Source organism: Salvelinus fontinalis, chromosome 38 (assembly GCF_029448725.1).
Source record: "Salvelinus fontinalis isolate EN_2023a chromosome 38, ASM2944872v1, whole genome shotgun sequence".
NCBI lineage: Eukaryota > Metazoa > Chordata > Actinopteri > Salmoniformes > Salmonidae > Salvelinus > Salvelinus fontinalis.
In genome coordinates this window covers 28,981,582-29,001,795 of record NC_074702.1, presented here as the reverse complement: position 1 = coordinate 29,001,795, position 20,214 = coordinate 28,981,582, and the positions used below count along the sequence as shown (strand labels likewise).

General features: G+C 46.9%; 1 protein-coding gene across 1 annotated transcript in view; it reads left to right on the top strand.

The window, feature by feature from the left end:
* Positions 1-877: 877 nt before the first annotated feature.
* The window catches only part of LOC129838108 (glycoprotein endo-alpha-1,2-mannosidase-like protein), a 36,185-nt gene continuing 16,848 nt past the window's right edge, over positions 878-20,214 (top strand). The window contains exons 1-2 of the mRNA XM_055904836.1: positions 878-2,306; positions 10,688-10,797. Of these exons, the coding sequence (XP_055760811.1) occupies positions 1,811-2,306; positions 10,688-10,797 (606 nt within the window). The 5' untranslated portion in view covers positions 878-1,810. The remainder of the gene's footprint in view (positions 2,307-10,687; positions 10,798-20,214) is intronic.

The window sequence follows — 20,214 nt, the reverse complement described above, 5'->3', positions numbered from 1 at the left end:
CATTGGAACACAGGAGTGATGGTTGCTGATAATGGGCCTCTGTACACCTATATAGATATTCCATTACAAATCAGCCGTTTCCAGCTACTATAGTCATTTGCAACATTAACAATGTTTACACTGTAGTTCTGATCAATTTGATGTTATTTTTAACGGACAAAAAAAGTGCTTTTCTTTCAAAAACAAGGACATTTCTAAGTGACCCCAAACCTTTGAACAGTAGTGTGTGTATATATATATATACGTTTCCTGATCTTTCTTATATATTTCTCCGATATAGGACAGACACTTCAGAACGAACTTCCTCTAGATGTTTTTTTGGGACTCGCTGTTGTCCCGTGTAGTGAATATGTTATGCAATGCGTTTATATGGTCTAATAGAAGTTAGGCCAAAAATACTTTTGCATCAAATAATTTTTAAAATATATTTTTGTTATACTTCAAGGGGTCTTAAAATTCAAAATCAAATAGCAAAATTGTCCTTGGTATGACCTTAAAATTTTTCAAATTAGCTTAGTAGACCCCTGGCTTAGACAGGGCTTTGACTGTTATGGGTTAAGGCAATACCACTTTCACCGATGACCACCTCATTGGAAAGGAAGAAGGCATTAAGTATAAGTTATGAGTTAAAGACTGGAGTCTATATGGCTTCATTGTTCATTTGACAGCATCTTCATCCTGTAGGTTCATCCTGTAGGCTACACTGCAACTTTGCAACTCTGGCCTTATTGTGTATGTAACTTACAGTCGATTATCATCATCAATAAGGCTCCAATATCCTACTTTGTATAGGTACATGCATAGCCTATAGTTGCCATCCATCAGTCCCCTTGCGCCAAACATAACGTAAAACAAATCTCAGTATAACACCAGCCCGGCCAAAGCTCCGCCTCCATGTAGCAAAACATGGACGGTAAAAAGCAGCCATCGCTGATGGCGTATTGCTACCATGGACAGCGACCACGGAGTGTGCACGTCCAGGATCTTGTTGCATTGCATTTAGAACGTTTTCGTTGCTGTCACTACGTGGGTTTACTTCCGAGCCTAATGTAAAGCATTAGGTAGGCGATACATCGAGCCAGCAGCGAAATAGCGTAGCAGCGAAAAGCGAAATAGTGTAACAGAGTGACGACAATTCAGCCATCAGGAGCCAACGTCTGACTGTAGCCTATAGACGATAGAAAGATATCAGAGAGATTTGACCACTTGACATGGAGGCTATTCTTAACTCGAAATGTGCACATTTTCTCCAAAAGCGCATATAATCAGATGGTGGTATAGCCTTCACCATTGCAATTGGGGAAAACTAATCAAAATGTGCCATGTATCCTTATTTCACATTCTCCACTACAACAAGGTAAAGTGGGCTCCTTAAGACAACGATGTTCTGTTAACTGGTTGAATTGAACAAGTTGACGCCGCTTGAGAACCTGATAAAGGGACAAATAATTTCACATCACTGAGATCTAAATGCAATGCCAGATTCCACTGCGTCATGCAACGCGACCACTAGGCTTCGTCCGCAATCATGTAGGCTAATAGTTATTAGGCTATTCGTCATAAAGTTATACATTTTCTGCGTTCCGACAGCGACTGCATTTATGAATAGTCTATATGAAGGCCTGCATTGTATACTTTTCCAGAGTGTAGTGGGTGAACTTGTAAGATAGGCTAACTGTTATAGTATACTGCCTATTGGCTATACGACGTTTGGAGAAAAGCAAGTCTTATCCACATCGCTGACTTCAGCCGACCACGAACCCCCGGTTCACTCCAGCAGGAATCACATCTGAGAGACAATCTATCCGCAATGGCCAGGCTGCGTAAGAAAGCGTGCATAGCTCTGTTTTTATTTACACTCTTCATTTTTGGAACCATGATGGGTTTGAGAACTCTGAAGCCCAGCGATGGGTTCTCAGACCTGGCCCCGGGGTTGGGCCTCCTGCCGATGATTGGTGGAAGGATGGACCGGCGCTCGGTGTCCCAAGACGTCGTCTCTTCCCCGGGGCAGGTGCGCGCCAAAGTCGTTTTATCAAATTCGGGACCTGAAGGAACCATATTTTACGACGTCCACATATTCTACAGCGTGTGGTACGGGAACCCGTCGATGGATGGGAAATACATGCACTGGGACCATGTCCTCGTGCCACATTGGGACCCCAAAATCGCCGCCAGTTACCCGAAAGGGAGGCATATGCCGCCGGAGGACATCGGCTCCAGTTTCTACCCTGATCTCGGTCCGTACAGCTCGAGAGATCCGGATGTATTGGAGTCCCACATGGAGCAGATTGGAGCGGCTGCTGCAGGTAGAGTGCAAAGGTGCAGTGGTTATTCTATACTGAAACATACAAACAAGTTTTGACATTCGTATTAGTTGTGTTGCTGCACTGTCTGTCCAGTTAACTTTAAAGTTTTAACATTTGGTTCAACTTTGAGCACAGCTACAATAGGATATATATGGGCCAAAGATTTGAATGACTAACTTTGATGCATATAGGCTATATATTCTGCCAGATGTATACTGTTATGGCTCATTTGAATCCATTGCTTGCGTTGCATATTGCTCGTGCTGTCTGTCTCCCTTATTCCAACAGACAACCATTCTACTAAATCCTTAGACAGAATAAGTGATGCCTTATGTCTGAGTGATGAAATATGCCTTCTTACATGCAGTGACTCTTTAGACCCCTTTTTTTAATCGTAATGGTGCGTATCTTTCAGGACACGCATGAAGTGACAGTTCATAAATGTATATGTTGCAGCCAGAGAAATTATTGTCCACACCCTGATAGAGGTGAATATCAAAAACGGTTTCTGTCAAGCAGCCAGCACAGCAGGCCACTGGCACAGACATACAGTATGCATGCAGCTAATTGATCAAGCCATGTCCGTCACAAGCTGTGTGGAATATTTGATTACAATATCTAAAAAGCCATGGTCGCATGTATTAAAAAGTTATGGCCACACAATTCATTTTATTCACTTCTCTTGCGCTCTGCCAGTTTATTTCAGCACTCCTGTAGTGGACAGCTCCGCACGCTCACCTAAGCCCACCAGCAGCCTTGTAAGGGGTGCGTAACCGGTGGCAGGGAAGTCAGACGCAGGAGAGCAGAACTTGGTAATAGCTGGAGCAGTTTAATAGCAAAACCAACGGCATAAAAATAACAAGATATTGGGTACAAAAACCCATCGTGCACCAATAAACACGTGCACAAGCACTTACAATAAACAATCCCACACAAAGACATGGGGGGAACAGAGGGTTAAATACACAACAAGTGATTCAGGGAATTGAAACCAGGTGTGAGGAAAAACAAGACAAAACACATGGAAAATGAAAAGTGGATCGATGATGGCTAGAAGACCGGCGACGCCGACCGCCGAGCGCTGCCCGAACAAGGAGAGGACCCGACTTCGGCGGAAGTCGTGACAGTACCCCCCCCCCCCCCCCCCTTGACGACGCCGGCCTCGGGGACGACCCGGAGGGCGATGCGCAGGGCGATCCGGACAGAGATAGTGAAACTCCCGCAGCATTGAAGGGTCCAACACGTCCTCCACCGGAACCCAGCATCTCTCCTCCGGACCGTACCCCTCCCACTCCACGAGGTACTGAAGGCCCCTCGCCCGACGCCTCGAATCCAGGATAGAGCGAACGGAGTATGTCGGGACCCCCTCGGTGTCCAGAGGGGGCGGAGGAACCTCCCGCACCTCAGACTCCTGGAGCGGGCCATCCACCACCGGTCTGAGGAGAGACACAAGGAACGAGGGGTTAATACAGTAATCAGGGGGAAGCTGTAACCTATAACAAACCTTGTTCACTCTCCTCAGGACTTTAAATGGCCCCACAAACCGCGGACCCAGCTTCCGGCAGGGCAGGCGGAGGAGCAGGTTCCGGGTCGAGAGCCAGACCCGGCCTCACTGTGGTGACGGTCTGCGCTGCCTTTCTGGCGCAGCACGGCCCGCTGGAGGTGAACATGGGTGGCGCCCCATGTCTCCTCCGTGCGCCTGAACCAGTTGTCCACCGCAGGAGCCTCGGCCTGATTCCGATGCAAAGGCGCCAGAACCGGCTGGTATCCTAGTACGCACTGGAAGGGGGAGAGGTTAGTGGAGGAGTGGCAGAGCGAGTTCTGAGCCATCTCGGCCCAGAGCACGAACGCTGCCCACTCCCCCGGCCGATCCTGGCAATACGACCGCAGAAACCTGCTGGTTCCTCCTCCTGGTTCACTCTCTCCACCTGCCCATTACTCTCAGGATGAAACCCTGAGGTAAGGCTGATCGAGACCCCCAGACGTTCCATGAACGCCTTCCAGACCCTCGAAGTGAACTGGGGACCGCGATCAGACACTATATCCTCAGGCACCCCGTAGTGCCGGATGACGTGCGTCAACAAGGCCTCCGCAGTCTGTAGGGCCGTAGGGAGACCGGGCAGAGAGAGGAGACGGCAGGACTAAGAGAACCGATCCACAACGACCATGATCGTGGTGTTTCCCTGTGAGGGGGGGAGGTCGGTAAGAAAATCCACCGACAGGTGCGACCAAGGCCGCTGTGGAACGGATAAGGGGTGTAGCTTCCCTCTGGGCAGGTGCCTAGGAGCCTTACACTGGGCGCACACCGAGCAGGAGGAAACATAAACCCTCACGTCCTTGGCCAAGGTAGGCCACCAGTACTTCCCAACCAAACAGCGCACCGTCCGACCGATCCCAGGATGACCAGAGGAGGGTGACGTGTGGGCCCAACAGATCAACCGGTCACGGACATCAGATGGAACGTACAGACGCCCAGCGGGACACTGGAGGGGAGCGGGCTCTGCACGTAACGCCTGCTCAATGTCCGCGTCCAGCTCCCACACTACCGGCGCCACCAGGCAGGATTCCGGAAGTATGGGAGTGGGATCCATGGGCCGCTCCTCTGTGTCATACAGTCGGGACAGTGCGTCTGCTTTCACGTTTTGGGAACCTGGTCTGTAGGAAAGGGAAAAAAACGAAACAGGTGAAAAACATGGCCCACCTTGCCTGGCGAGGGTTCAGTCTCCTCGCTGCCCGGATGTACTCCAGATAGCGGTGGTCAGACCAGATGAGAAAAGGGTGTTTAGCCCCCTCAAGCCAATGTCTCCACGCCTTCAGAGCCTTGACGACAGCCAACAGCTCCTGGTCCCCCACATCATAGTTTCGCTCTGCCGGGCTGAGCTTCTTCGAGAAGAAGGCACAGGGGCGGAGCTTCGGTGGCATACCCGAGCGCTGAGAGAGCACGGCTCCTATCCCAGCCTCGGACGCGTCCACCTCCACTATGATCGCCAAAGAGGGATCCGGATGGGCCAGCACGGGAGCCGAGGTAAACAGAGCCCTCAGGTGACCAAAAGCCCTGTCCGCCTCAGCCGACCACTGCAAACGTACCGGGCCCTCCCTTCAGCAGTGAGGTAATGGGAGCCTCTACCTGACCAAAACCCCAGATAAACCTCCGGTAGTAATTGGAAAACCCTAGGAACCGCTGCACTTCCTTTACCGTGGTGGGAGTTGACCAATTACGCATGGCTGAAATGCAGTCACTCTCCATCTCCACCCCCGAGGTGGAAATGCGGTACCCTAGGAAGGAGACGGACTGCTGGAAGAACAGGCACTTCTCAGCCTTGACGTACAGGTCATGCTCCAACAGTCGACCAAGCACCCTGCGCACCAGGGACACATGCTCGGCGCATGTAGCGGAGTATATTAGAATGTCATCAATATACACCACTACACCCTGCCCGTGCAGGTCCCTGAAAATCTCGTCTACAAAGGCTTGGAAGACTGAGGGAGCATTCATCAACCCGTACGGCATGACGAGGTAGTCATAATGCCCTGAGGTCGTAATGAACGCCGTTTTCCGCTCGTCTCCCTCCCGGATACGCACCAGGTTGTAAGCACTCCTGAGATCTAGTTTGGTGAAGAAGCGAGGACCGTGCATTGACTCAATTGCCCTGGCGATAAGTGGAGCGGGTAACTGTGCCTCACCGTGATCTGATTTAGGCCTCGGTTGTCAATACACGGGCGCAGACCTCCCTCCTTCTTCTTCACAAAAAAGAAACTCGAGGAGGCGGATGAAGTGGAGGACCGAATGTACCCCTGACGCAGGGATTCGGAGACAAGTGTTTCCATAGCTGCCGTCGATGGGGATTTATCGCACAATCGCCCCATCGATGGGGTGGTAATTGAGTCACCTTCTTTTTGGAGAAGGCGAGAGCCAAATCAGCATATTCAGGGGGAATGCGCACGGTGGAGACCTGGTCTGGACTTTCCACCGTAGTAGCATCAACGGAAACCCCTAAATACCTCCCCGAGCACTCTCGCGACCAACTCGTGAGAGCCCTCTGTTGCCAAGAAACAGTGGGGTCACGACAAGCTAACCAGGGTAGGCCTAGCACCACGGGAAACGCAGGAGAGTCAATGAGGAAGAGACTAAATCTCTCCTTGTGACCACTCTGCGTCACCATACCCAGAGGAGAGGTGGCCTCCCTAATCAACCCTGACCCTAATGGTCGACTGTCTAAGGCGTGAACGGGGAAGGGCACAGCCACGGGAACAATGGGGATCCCTAAACTAAGGGCGAACGATCTGTCTATAAAATTCCCAGTCGCGCCTGAATCGACAAGCGCCTTATGCTGGGAATGCGGGGAAAACTCAGGGAAAGAAACATACAAAACCATGTGTGCAACAGAGGGCTCTGGGTGAGAAGGGTGCCGGCTCACCTGGGATGACGCCAGAGTGCCCTGCCTGCTGCCTCGACCCCCAGTGGAACCAACCCGGCACCGACCGGCAGTGTGACCTCTGCGGCCACAGACGGTGCACGAGCCGGAACCTCCTCCAGTCTCCCTGCGCACAGCGGGGAGTGGTCCAGCGCCGCATCTCCTTCTCTCCACACGGCGTTGGCCCACTCCAAGGCTTTCCCAGAGAGGCGCGAGACGAGGGCGGACACCTCACGACCTGAAGGAGCCGGGTGGACGTTGCCAGGTAAAGGTAAAGGTCGAGCTGTAACAGGAAACCCTGGCAGCGTGCAGCCGTCCCGTCATACTCCCTTGGGAAGTAGCGAGACGAATCCCACTGGAACTGGGTGAAGGGGGGACGAGTAGTGGAGACCCTGGTTGTGCTGGTGGAGGCGCTGGAGGAACTCCCTGTCTCTCCCAGCGGTCCATAGCTTGGACAACGTGGTCCATGGTGGCGCCGAGATGGTGGAGCATCGCCGAGATGGTGGAGCATTGCCACATGCTCCCGGACGCGCTCCTCCACACCTATTCCAGGGGCACCTGCTCCTGCTGACTCCATATAGGTGGTGTGGGATTCTGTAAGGGGTGCGTAACCGGTGGCAGGGAAGTCAGACGCAGGAGAGCCGAAATTGGTAATAGCCGGAGCAGTTTAATAGCAAAACCAACAGCATAAAAATAACAAGATATTGGGTACAAAAACCCGTCGCGCACCAATAAACACGTGCACAAGCACTTACAATAAACAAAGACATGGAGGGAACAGAGGGTTAAATACACAACAAGTGACTGAGGGAATTGAAACCAGGTGTGAGGAAAAACAAGACAAAACACATGGAAAATGAAAAGTGGATCGATGATGGCTAGAAGACCGGCGACTCCGAGCGCCGCCCGAACAAGGAGAGGACCCGACTTCGGCTGAAGTCGTGACAAACCTTTTCTCACAGTAGTTTTAGAAAGGTGTTAATCTTGACATCTACTTCCAAGCAATCTTGAATGTGAACAATTGAACACTTGAGTAATATGTGTTTACTGCTTATCTGTATTTCACTGAGATCGAACATACAAACAGATGAACGTCAGGCCGTGCGAATAGGAAGTCCCCTTTTTACTCTAAAAAGTTATTGAAAATCCATCAGTCAGTAAAAGGAGCCCTTAAGTCTTATCAGGAAGTGGCCATGACTGTCCACTGCAAAGGTCAGGACTGAAAACATTACCGGAAGTGGCATGTACATTGTCTGAAATAAGTAGCCTATGTTTTCAACGAAAAATGTAAGCTACTTGTATTGACCAAAATGGGAGTGATGATGCCTTGGAGTTGAGTGTGAAAACGACTGATGGGGCAGCCAATCGAGCCATGCTAATGTTGTCTGCCTTCGGCTGAACTGGTTATTGTACACCATCCGGAAAATAATCGTCCCTTCCCATTTCTTTCCCTTCCCTTCCCCTTAAACCGAACACTGTGACAGATGGAACACAGAAAGGCCAACTGAATATGCTTAGTTAAAAGGAGTCAATTTAATTAAAGCCACTGGCACAAAGACCATAAAAAATTCCAAATAATATCCTGCTTGCAGCCTTGACTGATTCCACTCCGCGAGGAGCCCATAATAAAATGAATAGTGCGGACATAACTTCTTAATACATGTGACCATGGCTTTTTAGAAATTGCAATCAAATATTCCACACAGCTTGTGACCAAAGTGGACATGCCTGCCTTGCTGGCTGCTTGACAGAAACAGTTTTTGATATTCCCCTCTATGAGTGTGTGGGAAACAATTCCTCTGGCTGCAACATAGACATTTATGAGCTGTCACTTCATGTGTGTACTGAAAGATACTCACACTTACGATTAAACCAGAGTGCAAAAAGATTAACTGCATGTAGGAAGGCATATTTCATCACTCAGATATGAGGCATCACTTATGCTGGATAAAGATACAGTAGAATGGTTGCCTGTTGGAATAAAGGAGACAGAGAGCACAAGCAATGTGCAACGCAAGCAATGTATGCCAAATGAGCCATAACAGTATACAGTTGAAGTCGGAAGTTTACATACACTTAGGTTGGAGTCATTAAAACTCATTTTTCAACCACTCCACACATTTCTTGTTATCAAATTATAGTTTTGGCAAGTCGGTTAGGACATTACTTTGTGCATGACACAAGTAATTTTTCCAACAATTGTTTACAGATTATTTCACTCATAATTCACTGTATCACAATTCCAGTGGGTCAGAAGTACATACACTAAGTTGACTGTGCCTTTAAACAGCTTGGAAAATTCCAGAAAATGATGTCATGGCTTTAGAAGCTTCTAATAGGCTAATTGACTTAATTTGAGTCAATTGGAGGTGTACCTGTGGATGTATTTCAAGGCCTACCTTCAAACTCAGTGCCTCTTCGCTTGACATTATGGGAAAATCAAAAGAAATCTGCCAAAATCAGCTAAGACCTCCACAAGTCTGGTTCATCCTTGGGAGCTATTTTTGAACGCCTGAAGGTACCACGTTCATCTGTACAAACAATAGTACGCAAGTATAAACACCATGGGACCACGCAGCCTTCCTCAGGAAGGAGACGCTTTCTGTCTCCTAGAGATGAACACACTTTGGTGTGAAAAGTGCAAATCAATCCCAGAACAACAGCAAAGGACCTTGTGAAGATGCTGGAGGAAACAGGTACAAAAGTATCTATATCCACAGTAAAACGAGTCCTATATCAACATAACCTGAAAGGTCGCTCAGCAAGGAAGAAGCCACTGCTCAAAAACCACAATAAAAAAGTCAGACTACGATTTACAACTGCACATGGGGACAAAGATCGTACTTTTTGGAGAAATGTCCTCTGTTCTGATGAAACAAAAATGGGACCTTTTGGGTATAATGACCATCGTCATGTTTGGAGGAAAAAGGGGAACGCTTGCAAGCCGAAGAACACCATCACAACCGTGAAGCACAGGGGTGGCAGCATCATGTTGTGGGGGTGCTTTGCTGCAGGAGGGACTGGTGCACTTCACAAAATAGATGGCATCATGAGGATGGAAAATTATGTGGATATATTGAAGCAACATCTCAAGACATCAGTCAGGGAAGTTAAAGCTTGGTCGCAAATAGGTCTTCCAAATGGACAATGACCCCAAGCATACTTCCAAAGTTGTGGAAAAATGGCTTAAGGACAACAAAGTCAAGGTATTGGAGTGGCCATCACAAAGCCCTGACCTCAGTCCTATAGAAAATTTGTAGGCAGAACTGAAAAAGCGTGTGCGAGCAAGGAAGCCTACAAACCTGACTCAGTTACACCAGCTCTTTCAGGAGGAATGGGCCAAAATTCACCCAACTTATTGTGGGAATCTTGGAAAAGACTACTCGAAACATTTGACCCAAGTTAAACAATTTAAAGGCAATGCTACCAAATACTAATTGAGTGTATGTAAACTTCTGACTTCAACTGTACATCTGGCAGAATATGTAGACTATATGCATCAAAGTTAGTCATTGACGTTAGTGGAACTCCTGAGGGATGTTGGCCCATAGAGATCCTATTGTAGGACTACAACTGGCAGCGATCACATCAATAAGTCCTTCAAGCCAATCCAGAACCCTTAGGGGATGTAGGCAGCTATCACATATATCAATGTCAACCTCACACTGACCAATACGACTTAAAATGGTGTAACAGGGACATCATGAGGTTCAGGATTGGGTATCAGAGATGTGTGGTCATTGAAATAGAATGACTAGAATGGACAATCCCATTGAAGTCAATGTTCTGTGATACATGGACCAGCAGCCATATTCGGTGTATTGTAAAATTGCCATGCTATGAGGGTCTTTTCCCTTTCTAGTAATTGTATTTCCCCATTCTAGTTAATTATATTTCTGTGTGGGGTATAGCCAACCTGAAAGGTCCTGTGTGGAGACTTAGAGAGACTTGTCCTGTGTGGTCTAGGGGTGCTGGTGCTGTCCTGGTATCCTCCGGGCCTGGCCGATGACAACGGGGAGCCCACAGAGGACCTGGTGCCGGCCGTCCTGGACGCTGCTCACAGACACAACCTCAAGGTAAGGAACAGATAGACAGAGAGACAGACAGAGAGACAGACAGACGCTTTGCTTTGGAATCAGTTTTTGGGATTCATGAGCTCTGGATAAGAATGTGGGAAGGAATGGTAAGGAATCTTCCAAAGAACAAAGAACAAAATTACACAACCAACTGGTAAACATATCCTAATACTGTACAATAGTATTATAATACACAATAGTGTACCATTACTTCAAAAAAGTTGAGAGCCAAGTGTGACATGACTTTGAGTAGGCAGCCGAGCAGGAGGATGAGGACATCTCTAACTAAGAGCAGAGGGGACATAATAAAGCTGCCGGCGGGAACTGTTGTTTATGGGACTGGATGAGCAGGGAAACACATCAGGGAACTACATGACCTATTGCCAATTAGGTTGGAAGATGCTATCCCAGAGATAACGACTGCATCAACGTCGAGTCCCCTCTGCCTGCTGTCACGGACGGCATTGAAGCTCATGAAACTTTTAGAGGGCCCGTTCTTCGTAATTCAATACGTGTAACATCAGATGGTAGATGCACATTAGATGCAGCAGAGACGTAGTAGCTATTCAAGATGTTGAAAGGGAAAAAGATACTCCAAGTGAGCTGTACTGGCTTGATCCGGCAGCATCTTGGATGACATAACCGATATATAAAAACAGCCACACAGCCATTTGAGTGGTGTGTATCCATTCACCCTGAGCGGTTGGAAGTGTGTGAGAATGTGTCTAAGACCCTTTAAGGCAGTTTAAGTGGTGTACATTACGCATGCTGTATTTTGGTATATAGCACTTTGGGTGGTATATCCAGGGGTGAATTTTTCAAACACCTGAAACAGCATTTTCCTGCAATCTAGAGCAATAATTATTATGCCTAATTCTATGTAAAAACAATGTATATTTTTCTCCATGGGTTATCTAAGCATACCTCTTTATGTGTGTGGCCCCTCCGCAAAATACCGCTGAGAGATCTTTTTTTATAAATAATAATGATAAAGCGTGGGCTTAAAAATGAAGTTGAGTATTTCATTTAACACCTGAAAAATAAAAAACAGGACAAATCTGAGGGGGCACTATGGGCAGAAAACTTCTGGGTATCTGTGTGTAAGTAGACAGCTGTGCGGCAGGATGACTTGCATTTGTGTGTGTTTGTTTGAAAGATCCACTGCAGCTGTTTTTATCTCAATAAAATCACCGTACTGTGACAGTTTTCAATTAAAATGGTCAAAAAGAAACAAAAATAGCTTCTTAGCAAAGAGCAATTTCCCAAGCAAGAATATTGCTAGGACTGTGGTAGGGAGGGGAAAACCATAAACTACCTGTTATTGGCAGAGGTTTGGAATTGGTTCTTATTGGTTTATTAACTAATTTACCACCTGGTGATTTATTTTTATTTTTAAATTGAATCTTTATTTAACTAGGCAAGTCAGTTAAGAACAAATTCTTATTTACAATGACAGCCTACCCCGGCCAAACCCTAACCCGGACGACACTGGGCCAATAGTGCGCCGCCCTATGGAACTTCCAATCACGGCTGGTTGTGATACAGCCTGGAATCGAACCAGGGTCTGTAGTGACACCTCTAGCACTGAGATGCAGTGCCTTAGACCGCTGCACCACTCGGGAGGCCAATACTCCATCCTACCGCAACAGACTGAAATTTCAGGCAGTCTTTTCAAATAGGTCTTACACTAAAATGGCATTATCATGATTTTCACAATTTCACAATATTATTCCAACCATATAGTATTGAAATATATATCAAAACACAGGAAAACACATTTTTGACTGCATTGGGCCTTTAAAGACTGATCAGGGACATTGCGAGCCTCGTGCCTGTGTGAATGAATGCGGACTGAGTGCAGTGTGACAAGAGAGACAGGCTAGAGCCCCTTTCTCCAGCTGCGTTGCATCGATAATACACACGCTGTGTTTGCTCAACACACGGTCGCATTTAAAGAAAATTGAGAGCGGATTTGTTTTTGTGTTTGCATGAGAATCTCTGCTACATAGAAAATCATGCAAATAATGCAGGCCGATATTCAAAATGAATATTTATAAGAGCACAAGTACAGAAAATAAATGTCTGTCGTACATGTAATGTTGTGAACGTTATTCCGCAATCCAGTCCGTGTATTTGTACAGAAAGATTCCAGTTCCATGTTTTACACGCAACCGATAGTTGTGCTAGGAAGCCTTGTGAATAACCATGTAATGCCAGCGTAAAGTAAAGCTCAACTAAACTATATATCAAACTCCCTGACCTCAGTTCTTATAAGCATAAGTATTCAAACTAAAAGTACAGAGGTTATAGTTCATTCTGAAGGATTCAGAATTTGCTATATTTTTTTTATGCAAAAATATTGCAGCTTTACTGATACAAGAGAGCAGTAAAGAAATAAAGGCAAAAAAAGATACCTTTAACAAACAACAACAAAGTTGTCCCCGCCACTTTTTTTGTAAACAGCTAAGGGATGGGGCCTATATACACTGTATATGGACACCCCTTCAAATTTGTGGATTTGGCCATTTCAGCCACACCATTTGCTGACAGATGGATAACATCGAGCACACAGCCATGCATTCTCCATAGACAAACATTGGCAGTAGAAGAGCTCAGTGACTAGGGTGCCACCTGTCCAATAAGTCAGTTCGTCAAATTTCTACCCTCCTAGAGCTGCCCAATTCAACTGTAAGTGCTGTTATTGTGAAGTGATAGGCCACACAAGCTCACAGAATGGGACCGCATAGTGCTGAAGCACGTAGCGTGTAAAAAATCATCTGTCCTCGGTTGCAACACTCACTATCGAGTTCCAAACTGACTCAGGAAGCAACATCAGCACAATAACTGTTTGTCTGGAGCTTCATGTAATGGATGCCAGGAGAACGCTACCTGCCCAACACTACCTAATCGCCCAACATCAGTGCCCGACCTCACTACTGCTCTTGTGGCTGAATGGCAGCAAGACCCCGCAGCAAAGTTCCATCATCTAGTTGAAAGCCTTCCCAGAAGAGTGGAAGCTGTTATAAATCAAATCAAATCAAATTTTATTAGTCACATACACATGGTTAGCAGATGTTAATGCGAGTGTAGCGAAATGCTTGTGCTTCTAGTTCCGACAATGCAGTAATAACAACAAGTAATCTATCCTAACAATTCCACAACTACTACCTTATACACGCAAGTGTAAAGGGATAAAGAATATGTACATAAAGATATATGAATGAGTGATGGTACAGAACGGCATAGGCAAGATGCAGTACATGGTATAGAGTACGGTATATACCTATGAGATGAGTACTGTAGGGTATGTAAACATAAAGTGGCATAGTATAAAGTGGCTAGTGGTCCATGTATTGCATAAGATGGCAAGATGCAGTAGATGATATAGAGTACAGTATATACATATACATAAGAGATGTGTAATTGTAGGGTATGTAAACATTATATTAGGTGGCATTGTTTAAAGTGGCTGGTGGTACGTTTTTACATAATTTCCATCAATTCCCATTTTTAAAGTGGCTGGAGTTGAGTCAGTATGTTGGCAGCGGCCGCTAAATGTTAGTGGTGGCTGTTTAACAGTCTGATGGCCTTGAGATAGAAGCTGTTTTTCAGTCTCTCGGTCCCTGCATTGATGCACCTGTACTGACCTCGCCTTCTGGATGATAGCGGGGTGAACAGGCAGTGGCTTGGGTGGTTGTTGTCCTTGATGATCTTTATGGCCTTCCTGTGACATCGGGTGGTGTAGGTGTCCTGGAGGGCAGGTAGTTTGCCCCGGGTGATGCGTTCTGCAGACCTCACTACCCTCTGGAGAGCCTTACGGTTGTGGGCGGAGCAGTTGCCGTACCAGGCGGTGATACAGCCCGACAGGATGCTCTCGATTGTGCATCTGTAGAAGTTTGTGAGTGCTTTTGGTGACAAGCCGAATTTCTTCAGCCTCCTGAGGTTGAAGAGGCGCTGCTGCGCCTTCTTCACAACGCTGTCTGTGTGGGTGGACCAATTCAGTTTGTCCGTGATGTGTACACCGAGGAACTTAAAACTTTCCACCTTCTCCACTACTGACCCGTCGATGTGGATAGGGGGGTGCTCCCTCTGCTGTTTCCTGAAGTCCACAATCATCTCCTTTGTTTTGTTGACGTTGAGTGTGAGGTTATTTTCCTGACACCACACTCCGAGGGCCCTCACCTCCTCCCTGTAGGCCGTCTCGTCGTTGTTGGTAATCAAGCCTACCACTGTAGTGTCGTCCGCAAACTTGATGATTGAGTTGGAGGCGTGCATGGCCACGCAGTCGTGGGTGAACAGGGAGTACAGGAGAGGGCTCAGAACGCACCCTTGTGGGGCCCCAGTGTTGAGGATCAGCGGGGTGGAGATGTTGTTACCTACCCTCACCACCTGGGGGCGGCCCGTCAGGAAGTCCAGGACCCAGTTGCACAGGGTGGGGTCGAGACCCAGGGTCTCGAGCTTGATGACGAGTTTGGAGGGAACTATGGTGTTAAATGCTCAGCTGTAGTCGATGAACAGCATTCTCACATAGGTATTCCTCTTGTCCAGATGGGTTAGGGCAGTGTGCAGTGTGGTTGCGATTGCGTCATCTGTGGACCTATTGGGTCGGTAAGCAAATTGGAGTGGGTCTAGGGTGTCCGGTAGGGTGGAGGTGATATGGTCCTTGACTAGTCTCTCAAAGCACTTCATGATGACGGAAGTGAGTGCTACGGGGCGGTAGTCGTTTAGCTCAGTTACCTTAGCTTTCTTGGGAACAGGAACAATGGTGGCCCTCTTGAAGCATGTGGGAACAGCAGACTGGGATAAGGATTGATTGAATATGTCCGTAAACACACCAGCCAGCTGGTCTGCGCATGCTCTGAGGACGCGGCTGGGAATGCCGTCTGGGCCTGCAGCCTTGCGAGGGTTAACACGTTTAAATGTTTTACTCACCTCGGCTGCAGTGAAGGAGAGCCCGCAGGTTTTGGTAGCGGGCCGTGTCAGTGGCACTGTATTGTCCTCAAAGCGGGCAAAAAAGATATTTAGCCTGTCTGGGAGCAGGACATCCTGGTCCGCAGGATAGCAGCAAAAGGGGGACCAACTCCATATTAATGCCCATGATTTTGGAATGAGATGTTCGACGAGCATACTTTTGGTCAAATACTTATTTTAAAAGTCCAAAAATGGATGTACCAATCCGAGATTGACCCTTTAATAACCTTGTTATAGAACATTTAGAGTGGTGCTCTGCAGCAGTATCCTGTTCAAGTGCCCACTTTCTCCTGACCACATTCTCCCTCTCCCACTGCACATAAGGACATCTATTGTTGGAGTGCCTTTAGTGCAAAATCTTCACAAATTGCTGATCGTAGAAAAATAAGTCTTGGGTCTCTAATAATTTTGAGCTACGATGCAAAAAAATAAATATATATATTATGTAAAAGAGGCCCTCTTGCATTACAATATTCCTGGAATTTTCTGCAAAGACAAGGCAGATTAAAAGGTATAATTGTGCCTCCTCTTTCACACCAATATGTAAGACGGGGTATTAGCAGTAGAATGCATTATCGCTCTGGGTTGAACCCTAACATAAGATCCATGGGCATAACTTGTCCCATTGTTATCGATGCATGACTTATGCAAAAACATGTAAGCATATGGATTTCAAGTTAGGATTCGGCCCATTATACTCAGTGGCAGCATCCCACCATGCATTTCACTTCATCATGGGGCTCTTTGACTTGCATATACACTCTAATGTACTCCTTCTGAGGGATCCTTAGGGGCAAAAGTGAGCAATAATTTGAGGTCCCAATGTGTGTAGCCTCTTCAAAGGAAATGTGAATGTTGTAAATGAAAGATAAATTATGTTATATTTCATGGACACAAACAATGTTGTCAAAGAAAGAGACTAGAAGAGAAAGTCTTTAGGGGGCACCAGCGTGATGTGTTTGTCACTGTTGCAGGTGAACGTCTGACATGGTACCTGCTCAGTCAGTCCATCGCTCTGTTTATCAGTCTTGTCATCCCTCTCCTGTCAGATCTGTCGTGACGGAACTTCTCTTTACAGTCTGACCTGAGGTGATCACAACGAGCGGAGGCTACAGCGCCTTCATAACTTGCTGCTTGACAGAGCAATCTAAGGGAGCTCTGTGTGTGACGTGGTCTGAATAACAGCAGACAGTCCCGAGACGGACATGCTGAATCTTCACAGTCTGAAAAAGCCTTAGAAACACAGGCCAGAACAGGTCTAGACTAGTCTACCAGGGATGTGGGGTCATCAGCGATTGGATCGTCTCAAACCAATCAGAGTATCAAACCCACGTGTGTTCTGGCTCTGGCCCAACCCATCAGTTTCTGGACCAATCAGACGGCCCGAGTGTTCACATTCGGTGAAGGGTTGAGGAGGTACTCCGATCCAGACTCATTGCGGAAAAGGAACTAACCTCTGTGGCGGGTGTGGCGTAGCATTTGGACGGAGCGAGGAGTCTGGGTAGCAAGGCAATACTACTACGGCACTGATTTAGACTCCTAAATCTTGGACCTTACACTAGATGACTCTGCAGAAAACAGACTGTTTGTTTATATAAGAATAGCATTGGAAAAAGCCCCTAAATCAAGTTTGGGCACCCACACAGCTTTTGTATTATGTATGTACGGTTGGAGTTTAAGAGCAGATCCTCTTGCGTTTGAAGGCTCCAGAGCTCCACTGAGTTGAACAATTGTGGTCACACTGCTTGCTTGGAGAGTAGCTCAGGCTGAAACTCCCATTTGGCCCTTGAGGGGCTGTGTGTGTGCTCGGGGGGGGGGGGGGGGGGGGGGGGGGGGATATGCGGGTGTGATGGTCCCATGACTCAGTTTTCCTCCCTGAACAATCCAGGTCCCAAGGGGCAGGAAAGTAGGACATGTTGCAGAGCAGCAGCAGTGCAGAGATGCCCATGTGTGGGCAGGCCATGCTGTCAGGCACACTTCCCCATCTCCAGATGCCCAGCACAGCATGCAGCTTCCATCTTCCATCTCACAAGACTTTGTTTGCATCCCAAATGGCACCCTATTCCATTCATAGTGCACCAATTATGATGGGCCCTGGTCAAAAGTAGTGCACTACATAGGGACTAGGGTGCCATTTGGGGTGCATGGTTAGTGTGCCTGCTAAACTTTGATGTTGATGAGAAGTTGACAACCATAGTGTGTAGAACCCTACTGAAATCAAACTAATATAACCGAAAATGTTCTTGGAGGTACGAAGCGGCAACATCTCATGATACGTTCAATACTGTATGGCGTTGACTGTTTTGAAATGCTGTCTGGGTAGTTTAACGGATGGTTGAAATCCCCTCCTAAGGGCCCGTTACAGTGCATTACGTTGTATTCTACTCGATTCAGCCAATTCTATGCTCTGGTGATGGTGATAGGGCTGGGTCTGTCTGTGAGAAATGCTCTTGGTTTGCTTGGGTCTCTCATTTCCATCTAAATTGTTGCTGTGTAATGACCTTATGTGTCTCGGGTGGGAAATGAGCGGGCTATTCCAGAGGCGGCAGTCATCTGCGGTGAGCGGGAGTTGAGATGGTGACAGCTCTTTTTCTTAGGGAGAAATAATTAGACAGTCAGAGAAACGGCAGGCTTTAAAAACTATAATGACTTTTTTTCGTCCGAGTCACTCAGCTTTCAATCTAAGTTATTAGCACAGAAAGAGTTGTAACTTTCCCTCTAATGATACCTTGCCTCGAGACATTAATCAGATTACGGAGAGTTGTTCCTACACTTATCGCCTTCGACACTGATTTCAGACGAGTGGCCTACACAACCATACTGAGCTACCCTGACACGGGGGCTCGAAATTAAAATATATTTTCATCCGACACTGAAGCACTTAGCTGCCACCATTAGCGACAACAACGATTTTCTCCCCATGACCACATTTAACCATACAGGACAACAGTTTAAAACCGCCTTGCCTCCCATCCCTGGCCAGCACCACTTCAATCCATTAGCACACTTCTGTCCCAATGTCATGGTGACACTTTGAGCCCTTGGTGTCACCAAGTTACATCACCACGGCAACTGGTTAGGAAGCCCCAGTAGCCACTCACTTTCATTTCAATACTGCCATACCCCCTACTCCAACCTATCCCAATCTAATGCACTATACTTGGCTACAGTCCCTCTCCATAATAAGACAAAGACAATTCCCAGTCATGAAAAATGCACAACATGCATAGCGTAACAACATGTAAAATGTTTAGAAGTTTATGCTCCATAGTGAATGGTATCCTAACCGCATCATGACAAGTCTTTTTTATAGCATAAAAGACCATTCCCAGTCATGGAAAAATGCTAAACCTACAACATGTTCAGCACTTTAATCTCCTCAGCCCATGGTAAACACTAGCTAACCCCATAATGACAACAAAGTATTTTAGAGGGGAGTTCTACCGTGTCTTGGCAGACAGAACCAGGGAGTGACAAGGCAGAGCTCAGACAGGAATTTAATCAAGCGTCAGGTGGGAATGGTGGATCTACAACAAAAGCAGCAGACTTATGTTAGCAAACTGGCGAGGTGTTGCTGCTTCCATTCTGCTTATGGCTCTATCCATCCAGTTTCCTTCATGCTGGGTCCCTGGGGAACCAGTTGTGGGAGAAGAAAAGTGGTCCACTTCGATCATATATAATTCAAAGTAGTGAAATTCTCCACGCTTACTCTTAAAAATTCAAGTTAAGCATTTTTGTATTTGTTTCGTAGCTGATCCATCGTGTGTTCAGCCACTCTGTTCCTCATTGAGGAATAGTCAGCTGGAATAGAACTATGATTCACTGGGCTTTAGTGGATGACAAATGAATTTGGGATAGATGTGTCAGGCTATTTGTCATGGCTGTCACGTTCCTGACCTTGTTTTCCTTTTGTATAGCTTTGTTTTGTTGGTCAGGACGTGAGTTGGGTGGGCATTCTCTGTGTTTGTTCCTTGTTAAGTGTCAGGGTTAATTGACCTTGTATGGCTCTCAATCAGAGGCAGGTGTTTTCGTTTTCCTCTGATTGAGAGACATGCATAGGGAGGTTGTTTCACATTGTTTGTTGTGGGTGGTTGTTTCCTGTGTCCGTATATGTTACCACACGGGACTGTATCGTTTGTTTGTAGTCGTGTACCTGTTCGTGCGTTCTTCGTTATATGTAAGTTCACATGTTTTAGGTCAGTCTACGTTCGTTTGTTGTTTTGTAATTATCAAGTGTTCTTCGTGTGTTTAGTTTCGTCTTGTAAATAAAATTCATTATGTCATCATACCTCGCTGCAAATTGGTCTTCCGATCCCTCTCTCCTCTCCTCGTCCGAGGAGGAGGAAGAACACGACAATCGTTACAGAACCACCCACCAAATTAACAGGATCAAGCAGCGGGGAAAAGGGCAGCGACAGCAACCGCAGAGATCCCAGGATTCATGGA